Here is a 20,081-nt window from a genome sequence, read left to right on the forward strand (position 1 = left end):
TAAATGAGCAAAGGGTCAACAGTTTGCTAATATTTTTTTGTCTTAAACAACAAGTAAAGGTCATAAAATAGTGACTCTTATTTTAGAGTTGGTCTAGATTTAAGCATAATTTATGGTAATGCTCTATGCTATTGAATAATGTTTACTTTGAGGGCAAAGCCTAGATTAATTCAATTATAATAAAGTTCATATATTTGCCCATTGAAGTTCTGTCACTTTCACCCTTCAGATAACTCCTGTGCACATTAAAATTGATCTGTTTGGACAGTTGGCTGGAATCCAAAAGAGCTGCTTGAGATGGAATAGGATCTCTGATTTTTAGCTTTCGGCTGTTTGCACTTGTTAGCTTGACACTGTCTCGCCAATTTGAAATAGTAATTTGTTTTTTTGGTTCTTTTTTTTTTTTTTTTTTTTGTTTTTTTTTTTACTTTTTTGTCTTTGTTTGTGCCAAAATCAGTGCTCTAGAAAATTCTTCTTGTAACACATCAATTTTGGGTTCTATGGTTATTATTCTATGGTTGCTATAGGTTATTTGTCACATAAGCCCCGTTTTAATTCAGGAAATCCTTGAATATACAGGCTACAGGTTTTAGTTTCTCATTACATTTTTTGTGTCAGGTTTGTCTGCAACAGGGTATATAGTGAGTGCAAGCAAAACAAGGGTTCGGGTTGGCGATTACGGACTTCAGAGTTTGAGTAGTCTAGCTACGGTCTTTCTCAAAACACAGAGAATTGTGCTGTGGACAGAATTAAGGTCTCAGCCAGTGCAAGTAGATCAGAAAACCACAGAACTGCAATAGATGTAGCATCTCAGACCTGCCTTCAGCCAACAGACTTGAAGGAGAGACTGAAGCAAGCCTCAAAGCCTGTTTTTAATGACAGAATGTGCTCTGTTATTGAGAAGACTGATTAAAAGCCTTTTGTGTCACAGTCTGGGCGGCAGTAGCATATGGCCGGAGGGCTTAAGCATAGAAAAAAGAGATCTGTAGTACCAAATCCCTGGGACAGAAGCAAGGAAGTAAAGTCATGGAGATTAAAGTGAATCTTCCTCATTCCTCTGCTGCAGAAAATCCTCATTTGTGTATAGGCTTTTAGCTGTCGATTGGGGTGCAACACATAGCACTGCACTGCAATCAAAAAATGACTGAACATGTTAAATTGGAATTTAAAGGTATGCTAGATGACTTCAGGTTAGAGTTTAATAATTTCAGAATGCCCTTTGGTGAAGCAGGCATGTTTCTTTCTTATACCTTCGAGCCCTGCAGCCTATGGCCCTCAACTGACACCTGGTCCAAGTTTAAGCTTTAGGGAATTTTGTATTACAACTCTCAGGTTGGCTAATGGATCCTTTTAGGGAAAGTAAATATGGACCTCTTTTGCAATTTCTTTAAAGACGTTTTTGTTTGCAAACCTCTGCCTGGCCTCCATCCAGTGTCCAAAGTTTGAAAATTCAGTATATAAATAAAAAAAAAGAAAAACTGAGTTTTCACATCGTAGAGAGTGTTTATAGGTTTGGGTCCATACTGTGAATCTATGTCAAAGACTTATAAACAAACATAAAAAGACAAATGACAACTGTTCTTCCTCATATACACATAAGAGTTCATCAAGAGTGCTTGCATTTGTCTCAGGCTTTTGTTTTATACTTTCAAGTCACTTTCAGGGAATTGTTGCACTGTTTCAGGGAACGGTTGGACTTTGGATGGACTTCGCTCTAATTACATGCAAATCATGAAAATGCATTTATAACACTTGTGTTTGTTAATATGTCACAACTTAAAAATGTACAAACTTTTAAATCAAAGGAACTGTAAAAGTTATGAAGTTGAAAGCACCAAAGATTCAGAAATAATGCAGATATATTCCTCTAGTGATAACCTGCGAACACTTTCACTGTCCCTCTGGAGGTGTGCAGGTTTGCGTTTAAATTAGCTCATGCATATTTTTGAGAAACTTTATAGTTATCTCAGCGAGTTTCTCCTAGACTCGAAATAGTCTACCTGTCTCTTTATTTACCTTTAATTTTTTTTTTCATTTTGACTTGCCTGAATGTTTGAATCAGAGTTCAAATTTTTCTCTGCTTTCATCTTCCGAGAGTTTACCCCTCTGAGATCTGAACAGTCTCATTGCTGTTCTTCTTTCTGAGTCAAGCAATGATGTCAGTTACTGAAAGAGGATCAGATTTTATAGCTCTCATACTGCTTCATCAGTACCCAGCACATATTCTTCAATTGAAGAACAACATGGCACTTGCTCCGCAGAGGCTCGTACATAATGAAAAATATGCAGCAGTTGAGCATCAAGGTCATTGTCGAATAGGATTTCTCAAGAGGGCTGAAAAGTCATCTACAGAGTGAGCAAATAAGGCCAGGTGGCTGACGAACTCCAGGAATAGTTTGACAAACCCTATCGCCAGTGACAAATTAAAGTGTCAGCGGCCGGCCTGTGTGGCATCACATTACCTGTGTTATTCTGTGATAAGTCTCATTGCCGAGCCAGCAGCACATGGTCGTCTGGAAAACAGCCTGAGACAGCTATGAAGACAGAGGTACAGTAACAGGAGACCTGGGCAGATGCTTGTCGCTGAGTATTGATTGGACCAGACGTCCAGACGACTTTAACAGCCACTGACGCAGGCTGTCGAGCTAGAGTGGAAGCTACCTCTTCTTAGCTCCCACGTCAAACTGAAAAGAAACTTGAATAAAATGTGCAGTTATGTATTGTTACATAGCATCAGCTAATATGCTAATGTTTCCTGGGGACATATAGCCTATTTACACATTCATATTCAAAGGTACTGAGCAGCCATTATGTTAGTTTGTGACACAGGCAGCTTTTACAATACATATTCATGTAGTACTATTGCACATACTGTGTTTTCTAGATAATAGCTAACTGCTATCATTATACCAAAGAAGCTGGAAGAGTTATTATCCTATGGGTACCACTTAAGGTTGTTTGGAAGTAACATTCACGATTACTCATAGGAAAAGTAGTTTATCATACACCGTGGTCTTTAAACACAGTTTAAAGTTTAACGAGTCAGCTGTTGTTACACTTGCTGTTGTAATAAGTTAACACGTAGCCTCAGATTTTGAGATGTTTGTGATTGGACTGATCCTGTGTCTTCATTTATGTTATAGGAGAATTGTGAGTAGGGCTGAGAATGCTCCCAGGGATGTTAGTGGTGGGATTGCATGGAAAATGTAAGACGGATGCAAATGTTGACATGGTACCTCAAACTACATTGATTTAAATTCTAATGTCTTGTTCTTTATCTCTGAAATGATATGGAGAGTCATCACACCACTTATCCCTATGGACCATGCCAGTGATTTTCTCTTTAGTCTTCATAAAACACCAGAAATGGAGAATGTAGCGTGCCTACTCTAAATCTAGTTCAAAAAAATTAAACGGGGAACATAGAAAATATTTTGAATCGCAAGCTTCTATTTCTGCTGTTTCTTTGCTGACTTGCATTATGAGACTTTGTAAAATTACAAGACATGAAAAGAAATTTGTATCACCTTTAAAATAGTATAAAGGTGACACAAAATATATTCACCAAAGACCAATTTGTTATTTAAATAGAAACCACAGTGGGAAGTGATAATTAAGAACGTGAATTATGACTATTGAGACTTCCAAGTCATAAAATCAGCATGCCTGTCTGTTGTGTGAGGACACAGGACCTTTGACTATGGCTACCAAAAGGTGTCATACATCACCTAAAATGCCTCTACGCATACAAGAATTCCTCTCGAAGTACACACTTTTATTTTTTACCTCTCATATACAGACACCTTCAGCCTCATGTCAGGGCAGCTGCAAGAGTAATGGCCCCAGGTCTCCTCCTGAACACAGACTAATGAGAATCTCAAATACGACAAGCAGAGTGCATTTATCACGCACTCACACTTAATGACACCACCACCCAGGCTCAACTGCATGCTCATGCCAGTATCTAGCTCCCTTATAGATGGCCCCGTTTGTCCCTCTGCTTTTCTATTATTGTAGCTGCCTGGTCAAGCCTAGTGGAAGGATGGAGGGGGCGGGGGGGGGAAGCAGAATCAGACTCTGTGTTTGCAGGTAAAAGAAGACCTTCTTTGTGTGTCTCTCTCTTTTAATTTATGTGTTCCTGTCTTTTTTTTTTTTCTTCAATACACCACCCTCCCAGTGTGAATTGGTCTATTCTCAACTTCTTTTATTCTCTTTGTGTCTGTTTTTTCTCTTGTCTCTAAAAACTGAAAAATGCAGATGAGTGGAACTCTTCAGCTGAGGAATGGTGAGGGAGTTGACAGATGAATGCTACATGCACTACTTTGATCTACCTCAATGAAGTGGTGTTGTTTTATTTGTGGGGTGACATGGAGCTTTGTACGAGGACTCTTGACTTGAAAAGCTTTAGAGATCTGCCTGTCAAGGTAACACTGATTTTCACACAATTAGACACCAGGCAGCAGATATTAAGAGGCATAGTTTCTATGTGTGTTCAGTAATTCAGTTAAGCTCATCATTTTAGGAAAAAAAATCTCATTTAAATAATGATTAATGCTCACTTCAGGAGTTAATCATGTCAAGGTAGTGAAAATGTCATCATAAATACAATGCCCAATGCATTGATCTTTATGTTGGGAAGAATGATGATTGGAACTGTAATTAGTTGACTTCCATGGGAGCCCCATTGCCTTTAATGACTGTTGGGTATTTAGACAGAGATAAGGACTTATCCTCCTTAAGTGCTGGGAAGGCTACATTATCTATACGGAGATCCAAGCCAAGCTTTAACACAACTCAGACACATGCAGGAATGCAAGCAACCAACAGTCCCATTCAGGAGTGCAACAAAGATGGTCTGTAGGAGAGCCGACAATAGTGATGTACTGTATGCCTCCAATGGACCTGAAAATGACTTGAGGTGCAAGTAGTTCTGATCATTTGTCACCAGGTTTTTTGCAGAAGACTAATCAGCTAAGCAGAAAGGTTGCTTTCTAAATATGATAGATAACCAGTACAAGCCCTATTTGTCTGAGCAATGCCAAGTTATGTGATAACTTCATCTTGTTTTCAGGTTATGTAGCATCTGTGAGTTAGAGGAATCATAAAAAATGTCAGCTTACTCAACATGTATGTATGCAGCCAATCTAGCCATGCAGAAACATTTGTGTATTCTGTCAGAAGTGATGAATCTTTTGGCCTCCACTGTTTTCATTAAAAGAAACACTGGGGGAGTGTCTTAGTCATTAACATGAGTGTTACTTTGTTTTTGTGTATCCATCTGAGACTACCTAAGCTGCAAGGGGACATTAGATGGATGTTATTTTTGAAACTGCTGTAGCTTTTAAGGGTTTAATTGTGGTAAAACCCATTTAACCCAGCAAAGCGGTAAAGATGAGATTCTCTGTTTCTACTAAAAAGAGGTCAAGAATTGCAATCTGTTACTTTGCAGTAGTTCCTCATTTCTTAAATCTTGGAAATTTTCCATCACTTATGTTGTGTTGTTTTGACTCTTGTAGCTCATGCTCAAAGTACTTAATTAATCCCAAAGGAAATTTTTAGGGAATCATCCAACTAGGGATTGAGCCCAAAGCTGGTTAGTTGTATATTGCAGAGTGTCGAGGGTCGTTCTACATTTGTGTCATTTGGCTACTGTAAGTAATCATTAAAGTAATTTAGGCCTGTTAGTAATTTGGTGTTGTAGCAGGACCTGCTAACCTGAAACTGAGTGGTGGAATTGATTGCGTATCTGATTCCAGATCAGTGATCTGTGAGATACTGCCATCTCCCCCTCTGCCAGCCTCCTCCTCCTCCTCCTCATTGAGATTTCTGTCTTTTTACTGTCACTATTCATGTCCCATTTCCATGTTTGATGTCCCAGCTCCTGCTAACTTCCTCTCTTGTTCCATGTCACACTGGAGCCTTTGATGAGGTGAAAGGAGCCACACTGCTACTTGGTGTATGCTAGCCCGTGGCCATTGACTTGGGCAAGATGGAGTTTTTACAGCCATAAAATGAGATAAACTGAGCCTGAAAGCTTCTGGGTCTTTCAGTATGTGTTAAGATGATATCGTCAGTGTGAGACGGTGGTAATAAAAGTGAGGTCAGCTGCCACCGTGGGCTACTGCCCTGATAGGTAGCACTGTCATGATAAGACTGCTGTCTCTTTTCATCTCTCCCTTTTCTCCTAGTATGGGATGAAGCTGACACATGGATGTTGGGTTTGAGTGGAAAAGGCATCTAATAATTGGATGCATGCTTGCGTACGGAGAATGTTTGTCCCAAAGACAATGATAAAGTATTTAATCTTCCCAGGAACAGTGAGCCACACAGGCATGATGATGCCATTATCTCCGTGCAGCACTCTCGCCAAGAAGCCTCACTCTTAGCCTTGATTTATATTTCCCTTCATCAGCATCGACCAGTCAGATTGCAAAAATCATTCATTTATAAAAGCAGGGCTCGCTGCTTTTGTTCTTCCTTAACCAAAATTCACGAAATGTACTTTTGTCACACATTCCCTTGCTAGCTTCCCCCCCATTCCTTGTAATCTTGTTGGGATAATGTGACGGCGATGGATCTTCTCGGTGACGGTTGTGTGATTGCCTCCGCTAACAAGGGATAAAGGCAGAGGAAGAATCTTCACAGCTATTTATCTTCCTTTGATCAATTCTCAACTACTCTGCCTTGCTCTGTTTTATCTTTTGACTATAAATATCAGCTTTGGCACAGCTGAAATTGTTACCTCTTCTTTTGTCAAGACTAAGAGAAATGGTCAGGCGCTCCCCTCATTGCATGATAGTGAAATAAAAACATTTCCACACAGGGTGAAAACACCATTGATTGGTTGCGGAAGACAAGTAACAGATACCTTATGCCTCTCAGCTTTCCCGGCGACCCCTCATTTGAATGACCCGAACCCGAACTTTAGAAGGATCCCCCTCGAAACTCACTTTTTAGGAGGGAACAAAAGTTGTGGTAGATTGATAATTCATGCAGGATGTCTTTCAAAATAGGAAGTGTGAAGAGTTTGAAACGCAAACGGTGCAGCAAACTAATTGGTACCACAGGGAAGATGGAGATCAAAGAACCTCTGTGTTAATAGAGAACTCGCACTCTCTTTTCGTCCGCTGCCGAGTTAATGGACACAAAGCCACTGTGAAGTCCTCTCCAGTGGTGGTCCTCGGTTGAAGCATCCTCAGCAACAGCAAGCAAAAAAGAGATTGCCCATCTTCTGACTCATTTTATCAGTGGTGCAGGTTTTAGCACTGATTGAGTCTTGTCAAATCATGAAAATGCAAGTAAAACCTTTGAAGTATTGATTGCCTAGGTCTTTTTCATGTCTTTGCATTTGTTGGGAGAAAGCAATGAGTATGAGGATTTTTATGTACACTTGTACCTCATGGGGGTCTTTTTTAAATTCAAGCTTCCTTATATAAACCTCACCGCTCTGCTTATTTATCTGATGATAGAGCAGATTTTTCCTACACTGTTGTCTGATTAAAAGCCCACGCCCACTCTACAGTCACTGTTGGCTTTTTATTTTAGCAATAAAGCAGTTGAGTATACAATAGGATCATAAGCAAGATAAGCTTCTAACCCATTATTTGTATTGCTGTTTGCACAACAAAAAGTCTCATTCTTGTTGTGATTTCGGCCAGCTTGGCATACTTCTGCTTATGCATGAGGTTTTGCTTTTGTTTCCTAGGATTACTGTTTTTTTTTGACTGCCTACTGCAGTGACAGCTGAATCACAGTCTGCCAAGTCACCACTCTAGAAAACTGTATACACAGTCTTCTCAACGTATTGCTTGGTGTAAATGGTGCAACTTAGGATATAAAATAAAAAAGTAGATATAAATAGATGAATAAATGACAAATAAATGTGTAGGCACACCCACATGGCTGCAGGCAAACCTCTTAGCTCTTTGCGCCCCTCTTCCCATGAGTTTGTTTATTCACCTTAGGGGATGTATAAACATCACCAAAGCTTTTAACCACCTGGCTTGCTTTGACTGAGAGCACAGGCAGTGGCGTCTTAGCTTTAGTTCTGGTCTGAATGCCCATCACCTGGCAACAACAAACCTTTTTAATGGCTGACATCATTCTCACCACATTTTATTGAAGCATTTTATTAGCTTATTTTGATCCCGTCTGGATTGTTGGCTGCTTCCCTGGATAACCTGTGCATCTCTTATGCCCTTGCGAGAGGTCAGCAGTTTTGTGCAAATCGTGACAGATGCAGGCACCGTGATGGTGTGTAAAGTGCACTGTGACAGGAGATTATATCTGCTCTTTCCTCCTTTATATCAGCACTTTCATCATTGCTTTAGTACCAGAGCAGACAACAATGTACAGCATCTGAACAGAGGTGTTGTATTTCCATAATGTCCATGCAGTTGAATCAGTTTACAGGGAGAACACTGATTTAACATTTAGGATGGTATCAATTAAAATTGGTTTGTCCTTTTATAATGTATTTAAGTCAGCCCCCTCGCCCCTAAAACAAGCAAACAAACAAACGCAAATTAAATAAATTTCCCACAGTGCAATACGGAAATAAATTTACCAACAGTTCAGTGATTCCTTTTTGTAGTTATAATTGGGATCCTCAAACACATAGTCAAGGGAAAGTCCTCTGTTCGATTTGTTTGCCGACTTCACCTGTGAGGTCAGACTGGGGTTCCTGAAATAGAAAGTTAAAATTGGAAACACAAAATAGAGAAAACAACAACAATCGTCCCACTTTTCCCCCTTTGCTCTGCATTTCTCATCAGTGGCCTCTGGGGGTATCCAATTATGACGCCCTTGAGGGAATGACAGTGCTTGGATTTCTGTCAATACAGGGTTCAGGTAGTGTTTCTCAATAACATTGTGAATTATTGATGACGGAGAGATTGAAAGGAGAAGGGGGTAGTTAACATTCGCTTTTATATATGAAGAGGAGAAAGAGATGAGGGAGCTAGGTTAGCACAGATGCTGCCCAGCATATTTTAAGCTGATCTATTTGATTAGAAGACCCCAAGGTAAGTCTCGATTTAAATGCCATAAGGACTCCGGAAGATTGAAGGTGGATCCTGACTGACAGGGAGCACAGAATGTTAGTGGAATTATAGGCCTCCCTGAAGATGAATGTAAATAATTAACAGGAGGGAGACGATTGAAGAGGATTTCACTGGTGCAAGCCTTATCCTTCTTCCACTGATAGCCCTTTGGGTTTTTTTTCGCCCATTGCAAATAGACATGAAGACGATGGATGTTGCCTGCAGCGGTTTTGCAGATCGATCAGAGAACCGTCTCACTGTCTGAGTCCTGCATAGATCCCCCTGTGTGAAGTCTGGCCAACTTGATGTCTGTAGAAAGAAGTCCTGAGAGCAGGCCTGACTGCAGGCAGGGCTACTTTTCTCCAAGAGTGATGCCCAAAGCAATTGGTGTTAGCCAGCATCATATATCCATTCCTATTGAATCCATGCTGCTCAGTAAGACGCTAATATCCTCATTTTTGCTCGAACAACTGACAGTGTACATTATTTATTGCGGAAACAGTTTCCAGACGTTTGTTTTCTCTCTCCATCAGCGGGGTTGTACTTTCGATATCAGCTCTCTAAAGATCTACCATCTAAGCTTAAGTACAAACCACACTCTGGTCCGTGGGGATTCTGTGATGAGAAGAGAATGGAGATTTCTGACATGGGGTGACAATCGATGGCCTGTGCAACAGGACAACCCATCACTTGTCTGAACTCTACGGGCACTGAGGTTAAAGCAGCACTTTCCTGGGAGCAGGCTGAGTGGCATTGATGGCGAGGAGGGTCCCAACCTCCCCTGACAGACATGTCTCATCCCGGATGCCATCTTGCCCTCTCTTTTCCATGGCACAATGCAGACACTGTGAGAATAAGACTACATTATACTGACACCAGGCAGTTGACATACTAATCCAAGAACTAAAGGACTACAGGGACCATTGATTTTCTATTCTCGGTAAAATGCAAGAAGCCAGCCATCACTCCTCTTCGACCTGTGATGCTAATGGACTTTTTAAAATGTTGCCACAGTGATCCCCTAGAGCCGTTCTGTTTTTGCCACTGCAGGACCTTTTGAAAAGCACCAAAATCCCAGTTCCTTTATCTGACATGTTTGTATTCAGCACCCCATCTTCGATGTCTCTGCTGTGTCAAGTGTTTGTACATAGCATCTGCCTGGCCAGCGACAGGTAAGACTGGAAGTCTGATTTAATAATGAAAGAGGCATTATAAACATGAACATAAGTGTTTCTTTTTATGTGTTAAAATATGTTTAAAGATCTTTTTATCTAGGTTGTAACTACACTACAGTGAACTGGCTTGTACCCTGTGCAGCATCTACCTAAAATCTCGAATCCACCTATGTGTCTTGTGGGGGTTGTTCTTTCAATTATTGTCCAAGGCTCCTTGATCCCAATTCCAATTTGCAACCACGGCGTCTTTGCGGTGAGCCATTGGAAATCTAATTAGCGAAGTTTCTCCTGTCTGGGAGGGTTCAGGGCAGAGTTGAACTAACTGGCAAAGGGAAGCATTGCTTCGAACATTTGTAGAGAATATTTCCAATGAAGAATATTTTCAGGACATTTTATTTTTCACATCAGCTTTTGAACGTTAACTGTGGCTTTATGTGGAAATATCTGAAAGTATGCAGGAAGAGCAGGATTTGAGTGCTTGAGAAAAACAACTCAGTGCAGATGGTGATGTGCTGTGTGATTTGTGTCATGGGACTGCAATGAGATTGGTGATCTGATGAACCTTCCAAAGGGAGTTTGGGGAGGGACAATATGGCTCGGGACTCAACAATGAAATGATTGTCTCACCACACACCATTCATATCATGTGTTGTTTTTCCTCCGGTCACATTAAAATTCCCCTGCAGTTGTTTTGACAGCAAGACCAAAAAAATAAATAAAAATCATGAGGCAAAAATATTCATTAGTTTTACAAAGCTAGAAAACTCAGATATGGTCTGTCATTCAAATTTTTACATTTTTTATTTGTTAATTGTGTGGATTTTACAGTTAGGTCCATAAATATTTAGACAGAGGCAGCTTTTTTCTAACTTTGTTTCTGTACATTACCTCATTGAATTTTAAATGAAACAACTCAGATGCAGTTGAACTTGAAAAATGTGAGGAAACAGCATTTTTTTAACACAACCCCTTCATTTAGGGCATCTGATTTTATTTCAGATATGTGTCCCTGTAAAATCTCTAAACAGCGCAGAAAGTCCATCACAGAAGATTAATTGTTGTTGGAGCAGGTTAATGGAGGTATAAAGGGTGCCACAGATACACTAATGGAAACGGATGTTTCGTAAAGCATCTCAACTCTCTCTATATGCCTTCTTGCATGAATACAGGGAGTGCAGAATTATTAGGCAAGTTGTATTTTTGAGGAATAATTTTATTATTGAACAACAACCATGTTCTCAATGAACCCAAAAACTCATTAATATCAAAGCTGAATGTTTTTGGAAGTAGTTTTTAGTTTGTTTTTAGTTTTAGCTATTTTAGGGGGATATCTGTGTGTGCAGGTGACTATTACTGTGCATAATTATTAGGCAACTTAACAGAAAACAAATATATACCTATTTCAATTATTTATTTTTACCAGTGACACCAATATAACATCTCCACATTCACAAATATACATTTCTGACATTCAAAAACAAAACAAAAACAAATCAGTGACCAATATAGCCACCTTTCTTTGCAAGGACACTCAAAAGCCTGCCATCCATGGATTCTGTCAGTGTTGTGATCTGTTCACCATCAACATTGCGTGCAGCAGCAACCACAGCCTCCCAGACACTGTTCAGAGAGGTGTACTGTTTTCCCTCCTTGTAAATCTCACATTTGATGATGGACCACAGGTTCTCAATGGGGTTCAGATCAGGTGAACAAGGAGGGCATGTCATTAGTTTTTCTTCTTTTATACCCTTTCTTGCCAGCCACGCTGTGGAGTACTTGGACGCGTGTGATGGAGCATTGTCCTGCATGAAAATCATGTTTTTCTTGAAGGATGCAGACTTCTTCCTGTACCACTGCTTGAAGAAGGTGTCTTCCAGAAACTGGCAGTAGGACTGGGAGTTGAGCTTGACTCCATCCTCAACCCGAAAAGGCCCCACAAGCTCATCTTTGATGATACCAGCCCAAACCAGTACTCCACCTCCACCTTGCTGGCATCTGAGTCGGACTGGAGCTCTCTGCCCTTTACCAATCCAGCCACGGGCCCATCCATCTGGCCCATCAAGACTCACTCTCATTTCATCAGTCCATAAAACCTTAGAAAAACCAGTCTTGAGATATTTCTTGGCCCAGTCTTGACGTTTCAGCTTGTGTGTCTTGTTCAGTGGTGGTCGTCTTTCAGCCTTTCTTACCTTGGCCATGTCTCTGAGTATTGCACACCTTGTGCTTTTGGGCACTCCAGTGATGTTGCAGCTCTGAAATATGGCCAAACTGGTGGCAAGTGGAATCTTGGCAGCTGCACGCTTGACTTTTCTCAGTTCATGGGCAGTTATTTTGCGCCTTGGTTTTTCCACACGCTTCTTGCGACCCTGTTGACTATTTTGAATGAAACGCTTGATTGTTCGATGATCACGCTTCAGAAGCTTTGCAATTTTGAGACTGCTGCATCCCTCTGCAAGATATCTCACTATTTTTGACTTTTCTGAGCCTGTCAAGTCCTTCTTTTGACCCATTTTGCCAAAGGAAAGGACGTTGCCTAATAATTATGCACACCTGATATAGGGTGTTGATGTCATTAGACCACACCCCTTCTCATTACAGAGATGCAGATCACCTAATATGCTTAATTGGTAGTAGGCTTTCGAGCCTATACAGCTTGGAGTAAGACAACATGCATGAAGAGGATGATGTGGACAAAATACTCATTTGCCTAATAATTCTGCACTCCCTGTAATATAACACCACGACCCTAATTGTATATCCAGCAGTCAGGGTCTGTTTTCTTCGCTTACTCTTCTGCCTCTCTTGCTAAGTGTTCACTCTGTAAAGCTTGAACACAGCGTCCTCAAACATACCCCACACTTGACTTATCATGTGGAAGCCATATTCTTGGTGTTATTATAGCACCCAGAATAATAGCCTATTTTGTAATGGCCTGCTGAGAGCAGAGGCTAATGTGGCTAATTGTGTCTGAAATTATCATGGAGTCCAGGGATATGCTCGCTCATTATGCTGACCAGTGTTTCCTGCAAATATGTGAGAACAGAAACTAGTGTGGCTTCAGACAAAAGATTCACAGCCAGGGGGCTCAGAGATATCAAAGCCCACAGAGGTGAAAGGTAGACTCAATTCTGTGGTTATCAAAAAATGAGTGGATTAGCCTCCCCACCACTGAAGCACGGTAAGGTCTGGGAATATTAGAGAGTGATTTTTGCATCAGGATTATGCTCTGCTGTTCAGTTGTGCAGCAGGTGTTGTCAGAAAACAGAAGTCCCAGGAGTTGACAGGTGCATACAGAGCAATGCAGCTGATTGAGGATGAAATTGAAATTTAGATTTTAAACGTGACTTTTTACGGGACAGTTATTGTCAGGCAAATGGGGATGCGGAACATAAAAATTTACTTGCAGGAGTTTATACATGAATTAAAATGACTGCATGGCTCAATTCATGACAATGATTTAAGGTCATGATTTCTTATTGTTTTAGTCTGATTTATGCATTAGCCCAGAAAAGGCCTGGATTCTGTGTGGATTCATCTTACAAATCCAGATGCGGTGCTGTTGACTAATCCAAATGAATGTCAGATTATCAATGGTGTGCCACAACATCCCAGAAACACTTACCCCTCCAAAGAGGCCCAACTGCCAGTCTCTCACAGATTGCTTAACACGTCCAGTTCATTAAAAAGAAAATGATCCAAGCCCTCCCATCAAACCCTAGAACACAGAGAGTGAACATGGAATAGGATCAGCACTGGCCTATATCCTTTGGACAGCTGTCAGCTCACCAGCTATCCCTCTCTCCTTAGACTGCACAGAAAGTCATTAACTGATTAGACTTTGTGTTAGGTTAAATTAAGAGAGCTCAGAGTTCCAGAGGGTAGTTGATTTGTAGACACATTTTTCAGTGTGCTTTGCTTTGTCTGCTAGTGTAACAGATTCAAAAGTATAGTTTATGCTCGTTTCCAGTTCTATATCTTTATGTTTCTTTGACTTTAGCGGGGGTAGCTTGATTTGATTTCCAGTTGGAAATGAAATATGCATCTATCTCATAACCAGCCCTGGTGCAGCTGTTCAGTTCATCCTATCTAAAACAAGCTGCTTTAGCTTTCCCTTTAAGCCAGCTTTCTTTTGATTAGCTGCCTCGTGTAAACAGAAGGTTTTAACTGTTTAGCGGTTGTGCTCACAGCTGTGGCTGTGAGGACCATATTAACAATATCACCTGTTTTTGATGTTATACAGACCTAATGGCATTAAAAACTGTTGAAAACAGAGCTTTTAGGGCAGACTGAAGACTTTTGGCACAAAGGAGTTATTTGTAATATACTGACCTCATTATTTGGAACTTGGGCCATATTTAATATAAGAATCCACTATTGAAACAGTGTCTGTTTGAGAGAAAATGGGGAAAGGCATAATAAGTCTACTTTAAGCTGTACAACCAGAACAATGTCAGCGATGGAACAGAACTAAAGGCAAGAGCTTGGACCTTCAGTACGTAATGTCTATCTGCAGGAAATCATCTGATGGAGCACCAAAGACTGTTTATTCTAGGAGAACAATTTTAGTAAGGCCGACTTTAGGTACAAATCCCAAAAAGAAACTTGTTTCAGTATCTTCCATCCAGAAATTTCCTACAAATATAATATACTGTGATGTTTGATTTCATAGTTTCAGGTAAGCAGTGTCTCTAAAATAATCAATGATGCTGCATTCACTGCCTGATTCACATACAATAAATCACACCCAGAGAACAAATTTATAATCAGGTGAAATGTTTGATATGCACTGCACAGTGTACACGGCACAGAAATGAGTATTTAATCTTTTTCAAGTGCAGAACTGAAATGTTTTTTTTGTGCAACATTGATTCATTGATGTGAGCTTCTTTGGGGAGCCTCATTTGTCAGCATTTAACTTAAAAGTTCAGCAGCTTGTGCAGTATATTTTTGTATGATTTGAGCTCGCCAGTATTTCACACTTGAAATCTGAAGGTAAAAATCAGATTTTCTTTTTTTTGGTGGGGGGTAGTTTTTAGCCTTTATTTGGTAGGGCAGTAGAGAGCAGACAGCAAAGAACAAGGGGAATGATGCAGGAAATAGTGGGTGGAATCTAACCAGGAGCTCTACTTTTCACATATGCTCAACCAGGGGTGGGCGATATATCCAATACACTCGATGAGTATAAAGACAAATCCCTTCTGTCTAGATTTGCAAGTATTTATTTTTGTCACACAGCTTCTAGCAGTAAAGTTTGAAAAATGTCTCCGGCACCAGTTCAGGATAATGAAGTCCTCAACAGTCTGAAACTCAACCTTAACTATAAGCTAATACTGTATGCACAAACCATGTGGGGTATATTACTTGTCTTGCATAAGCTCTTGTACTCAGTATGGTTGTCTTGTTTTCACACTCTGTTGGTTGCCTTCCTTTAGCTAAGTAGGTTGTCAATAAATGATCTCTGCCTTTCTTTCTCACAAGAATATAGTGTTCCCCGGACACGCTGCTTAGGTTTATGTGCGGCTCTGCGTATTCATGATGAAAGTGGATAAATTTTGACATTCGGCTGTTTTATTGGTAATTTAACGCTATAAATGACAAAAGTTTGTTTAGCCTTTTTCTGCCGTGAATGTTTTTGACGTTTTAAGCGACATTTCTCACTTATTTGTCTTCATAATAACATCATCTGTTTAAATAGCTGCTTCGCTGGCTGGGAGAAAAAACCCCCAAAACAGCCAAATTATACCATATGAGGCTAATTCATCAGGTATATCGCTCTCATATACTTACTAAGGCAGGCCACACAAGCTGCTGTAATTCACAGAGTAAACACAAACAGACACTTGCCTACTCACGTCGATTTATGGTGTTGTGATCATCGCTTGACCTCATTGCTAAATGCAGCTTTCTGCCTGGATTTAAATGAGGCACACTATTATCAATATTGATGACAGTTCATGTCTCCGTTGACTTAATTTTCTGCTCCCACTTAAAACCATGTGGCCCAAGTCTCACTGCCAAGCGACACAGTGCATAAACTTGGGAGGGCTTGTAAGAACCCCTGTAGAGGACACATTGCCCTCAATAAATTGGCAAGGAGTGCAGGTCATCACAGTTTGAAGTTGGTTTCGACAAATCCCTCTTCCATCCATCTGTTACTGTCTCTTTCCTCAAATATCAAACAGATGTGGAAATTAACATTCATGCATAATCTCAGCCTTGTGTACAATGTCTGGAGCTGTTAATTATTCCCACACAGACACTCGAGTCCAACTTCTATGCAAACTTTTTTTTCTTTTTAAAGAGGAAATATTCTCAGAGCTCCTTTGTCAAACACTTTATTGAGAATGATAATCTGTGATTTGAATTCTTGGAGGTGGATGAGGTTGCAACATCTTTACTTGATAAGCTGTCATTGATGGTTTTTGTTTGTTTTGTTTTTTGAGATCATTGACAGATACTGCTTGTGGTGTTATTACAGCTTTCTTTGACTTTTCAGTTTTGAAATCTTGATTTCGATGGCAGCACCCTTTGTTCGGCTACGGAGTTGTTCCTTTAATTATGCAAGACAAGTTCTTCTCTCATGCTAACAAATGCACAACAACAAATGAATCACTTTCTGTTTACCACCCAACTTTTTTTCCAAAGGACGTGCTCTCTGTACATTTGAATGTTTTTAGCACCAGGTGTTCAGGTTGATAAATGCAGCAAGTATTTGTACTATTTAAGTATTAAGCATTTGAATGGTACAACCTGGCACATGCATCTGTTTCCTTACTCTGTGTGCTTTAGTGCAGATCTGCTTGCAGGTCATGTTAACATTTTCTGATATCTGTTTAAAAGCTGCTTTTAAGCAGTGAGCCTTTTGAGCCATTTGAGCCTTTGTGATAATGGCCCAGGAAATTTCCCTGCCTTTCTCGGACACTAACCCACACCTAAGCCCAACAGTGTTTGCCAGTATTGAAAAGATGCCTGATGCAGACAAGGTCCCGTTATGTGATTGATTAGAGAGTGCATTTTCATCTGTGAAAATTACTTAATAAATCTATGAGGCTCTCCAGCTTGGGTTTGTGACTTTTCTCGCACTGATTCTCAATTTCATTTTTTTTACCCATTACTATTCATTTTTTTGACTTTACCAATACATTGCAGTCTGCATAATGAAATATTTTGTCATTGTAGCATAACATATCCATTCTTAAGTTATATTTGTATTTATTTTCCAACTTCTGAATTGTTAAACCTTTTTACCCTGAGACCTAAAAGGCTGACTGGGTATTGCCACCACCCTGCATGGTGGGTGGGCGCAGCGTGGACACCAAGAATCACAAAGAAATAGAAAGTTATGGGAGAATTCAAAAATACCAAAGATAGCTGTCACTTCCAAAAAGCCAATCATCTTCTTTGTAGCAGAATCTGGAAACATATTAGCCTATTGTGTTGTTGCATAAATTCCCACAAGTGAGTTTCCTACACTTTCAACTCTGTGGCGGCAGACATATCTACTCTTTACCATAATAGAAATCCATGTCAATGTTTCTTTTGATCTAATATCACAAGTCCCGGTCACCATTGCCTTTAAATGTACAGCCCTGTCACAAATTATCCAGGTATTAGCTTGGGCCTTTTAACCAGACAGACAGGTGTGGCAATTCTTTGGAAGGATGCCTTTCAAACATTTATGGTCCTGACCTATAACTCACAATTGATTCTCCATATAAAGCACATAATCCTGCTGCCACTCTCTCACCAGTGCAAACAGAAATGTTGAACGTTCTTGCTGCTTCACTGTTCATCTTTTTTGTTTGTTTGTTTTGTGTTTTTGCCTTTTGTTTTGTTTTTTTATTTGATGGTCTCCACCTTTAGTTCCTCCTGTAAAAGCATATAGTTGTATGTGAGAGATGTTCACCCTGTTCATCCTCATTACATTTCATCAGTTTCAGGCTCTCTTTAGTGGCTCATGAGATTATGGAAAGTCTTTAAAGCCTCGTCATATTTCTTAACCATTGGTGACTGTTGCAGTTGAAGGAGCTGTTTTTGCACAAAGCTCATGTGTGAGAGCCACCTTTTAGAGGTGATATTTAAATATGCACAGGAGTGACCTTTTACCCTTTACTAAATTAAACAATTGCAAGGACATCTCGCCATATCAGGCTGAACAAGGAGTGTTTATTGTGTTTAAGACACGGTTGGGCAGTGAATGTTTAAGTGTCCTTCTGGTCAGGGTCCTGCAGCCTGCCTTCTCTCCTGGTTGCTTCCCTCACACGTCTGGTTTGCTCTGACTCCATCTGCCTTTTTTTAATGCATTTGCACTCTTACAAATCAGTGGTTGGGTGGACACTCAATCACATCACTGCATTGGTATGAGGCATTGCATGCTAATAGGAACTAAGATGCCACCTTTAAACATTACTCTAGTCATTCTTCAGTTATGTAATTGTTGCCTTTTAATTTAGAATCTCTATAAAATGCATCTATATCCAATGCGTGCTACTATATTAGAAGTCGACCATGTTATAGTGTTTGACTGTCTTAATTTTGTTACACTGAGGTGTCTCAGATGTAATATTGATAACAACAATGCACCAACTCTGTGCCTTTTCTTTTATAGGTTGGTTAGGTGAATCTGCTGTGGGCCATGTGTTACTGGTGAGGTCTCTTCCTCTGCCAAAATGAGGCTGATGGTCGTCTTGCCTCGACCCATCCTGCCAGCCTTCCTGGCTCTTACCTTTGTCGCCTTCTTAGCTCAGCTGTCCTCAGGAGCCACGCCGTTCCCCCAAGACCTGGAACCAATCAGCGTCGTGGGCAGAGAAAGTAAGTTCAAAATCTGTTGTTGCCATGGTGATCTCTGTTGCAGGAGTACATGTAAATCTAGAGCGAGGGTCACTAAGGCATATCTCGTCACTGGGGGATATAGCTTAGTGAGGTGGATGTGTTTAAGGCTATGTTTGCAGCAAGCAAATCTGTAGATGTTTATTCTGCTGCTGGAACAGCTATAATTAAATTTATTTGTTGAGCTCTGCGCTGACTCGGTGTCGAATAAGGTCACTTCAGTTTTAGTATGCATGATTAAAAAAGGTCTGTCAGAGCGGAGGTGCAAACTTTTAGCAAATTTGTAGAATAATTTTGATGTAAAGTGTGTAGCGCTGATTTTTTTTTATTTTTATTGCCCATGTATCTGATTCACATTAGGATACAGCTGGGCTATTTAGACTGTCCAACAGGCTAAACATTGTTTTGAATAGTAAAACATTTATTGTATGTGGCATACAACTGGAGTGTGTAAATAATGTCTGCAGTATATCATAAAAAGAACATTTTCACAATGCTCTCATGTAAAAATTCTTCTTCTTTGATTTATTTAGCTTGGTGTAAAAGTCAGCAGCCAAATTTCTCACAGTAGCTTCATTTAGCACTGACTATGAACAGTTGCAGGAAAAATGACTCAGCTGTCACTCTGTGGGGCTTTCATGTGTACTACTACTGACTGGTGTGCAAGAACAGCACTGACAAGAAATAAACAGCAAATATTTCTTTCCTCCCTTGGTTTAGATCAGAGTTTGGCAAACTTGTACTACAAAAAGAGCAATTTTTCAGTATTTTTTGCAAAGCAAAACAAAACCCCATCTGTATGCATGCACAACACATACATACTGCTGTTATAATGAAGGTGACAGCTGGTTAGTTTACTGACATCATAAGCATTCTTCATTTTAATTTTCATACTGAGCTTTTTTTCCTGATAAATAGTTGGATCACCACTGATAATCAATACTTGTCCCTACCTAGGAGACAGTGACTACAATATGGATTTTTTTTTTTTTTAGGTTTTTTTTTTTTCTGTTTTAGTTAATATCACCTGACTTAA

General features: G+C 40.0%; 1 protein-coding gene across 5 annotated transcripts in view; it reads left to right on the forward strand.

Moving 5' to 3' along the window:
- sema6e (sema domain, transmembrane domain (TM), and cytoplasmic domain, (semaphorin) 6E) overlaps nt 1-20,081 on the forward strand; it is a 150,012-nt gene that overhangs the window by 67,418 nt on the left and 62,513 nt on the right. For all 5 annotated transcript variants that reach the window (XM_040030639.1, XM_040030642.1, XM_040030640.1 and 2 more), the window contains one exon: nt 18,825-19,027. In XM_040030639.1, the coding sequence (XP_039886573.1) occupies nt 18,886-19,027 (142 nt within the window). In that variant the 5' untranslated portion in view covers nt 18,825-18,885. The remainder of the gene's footprint in view (nt 1-18,824; nt 19,028-20,081) is intronic.

The sequence above is a fragment of the Simochromis diagramma genome, unplaced genomic scaffold (assembly GCF_900408965.1).
Source record: "Simochromis diagramma unplaced genomic scaffold, fSimDia1.1 OVJJ01000361.1, whole genome shotgun sequence".
NCBI lineage: Eukaryota > Metazoa > Chordata > Actinopteri > Cichliformes > Cichlidae > Simochromis > Simochromis diagramma.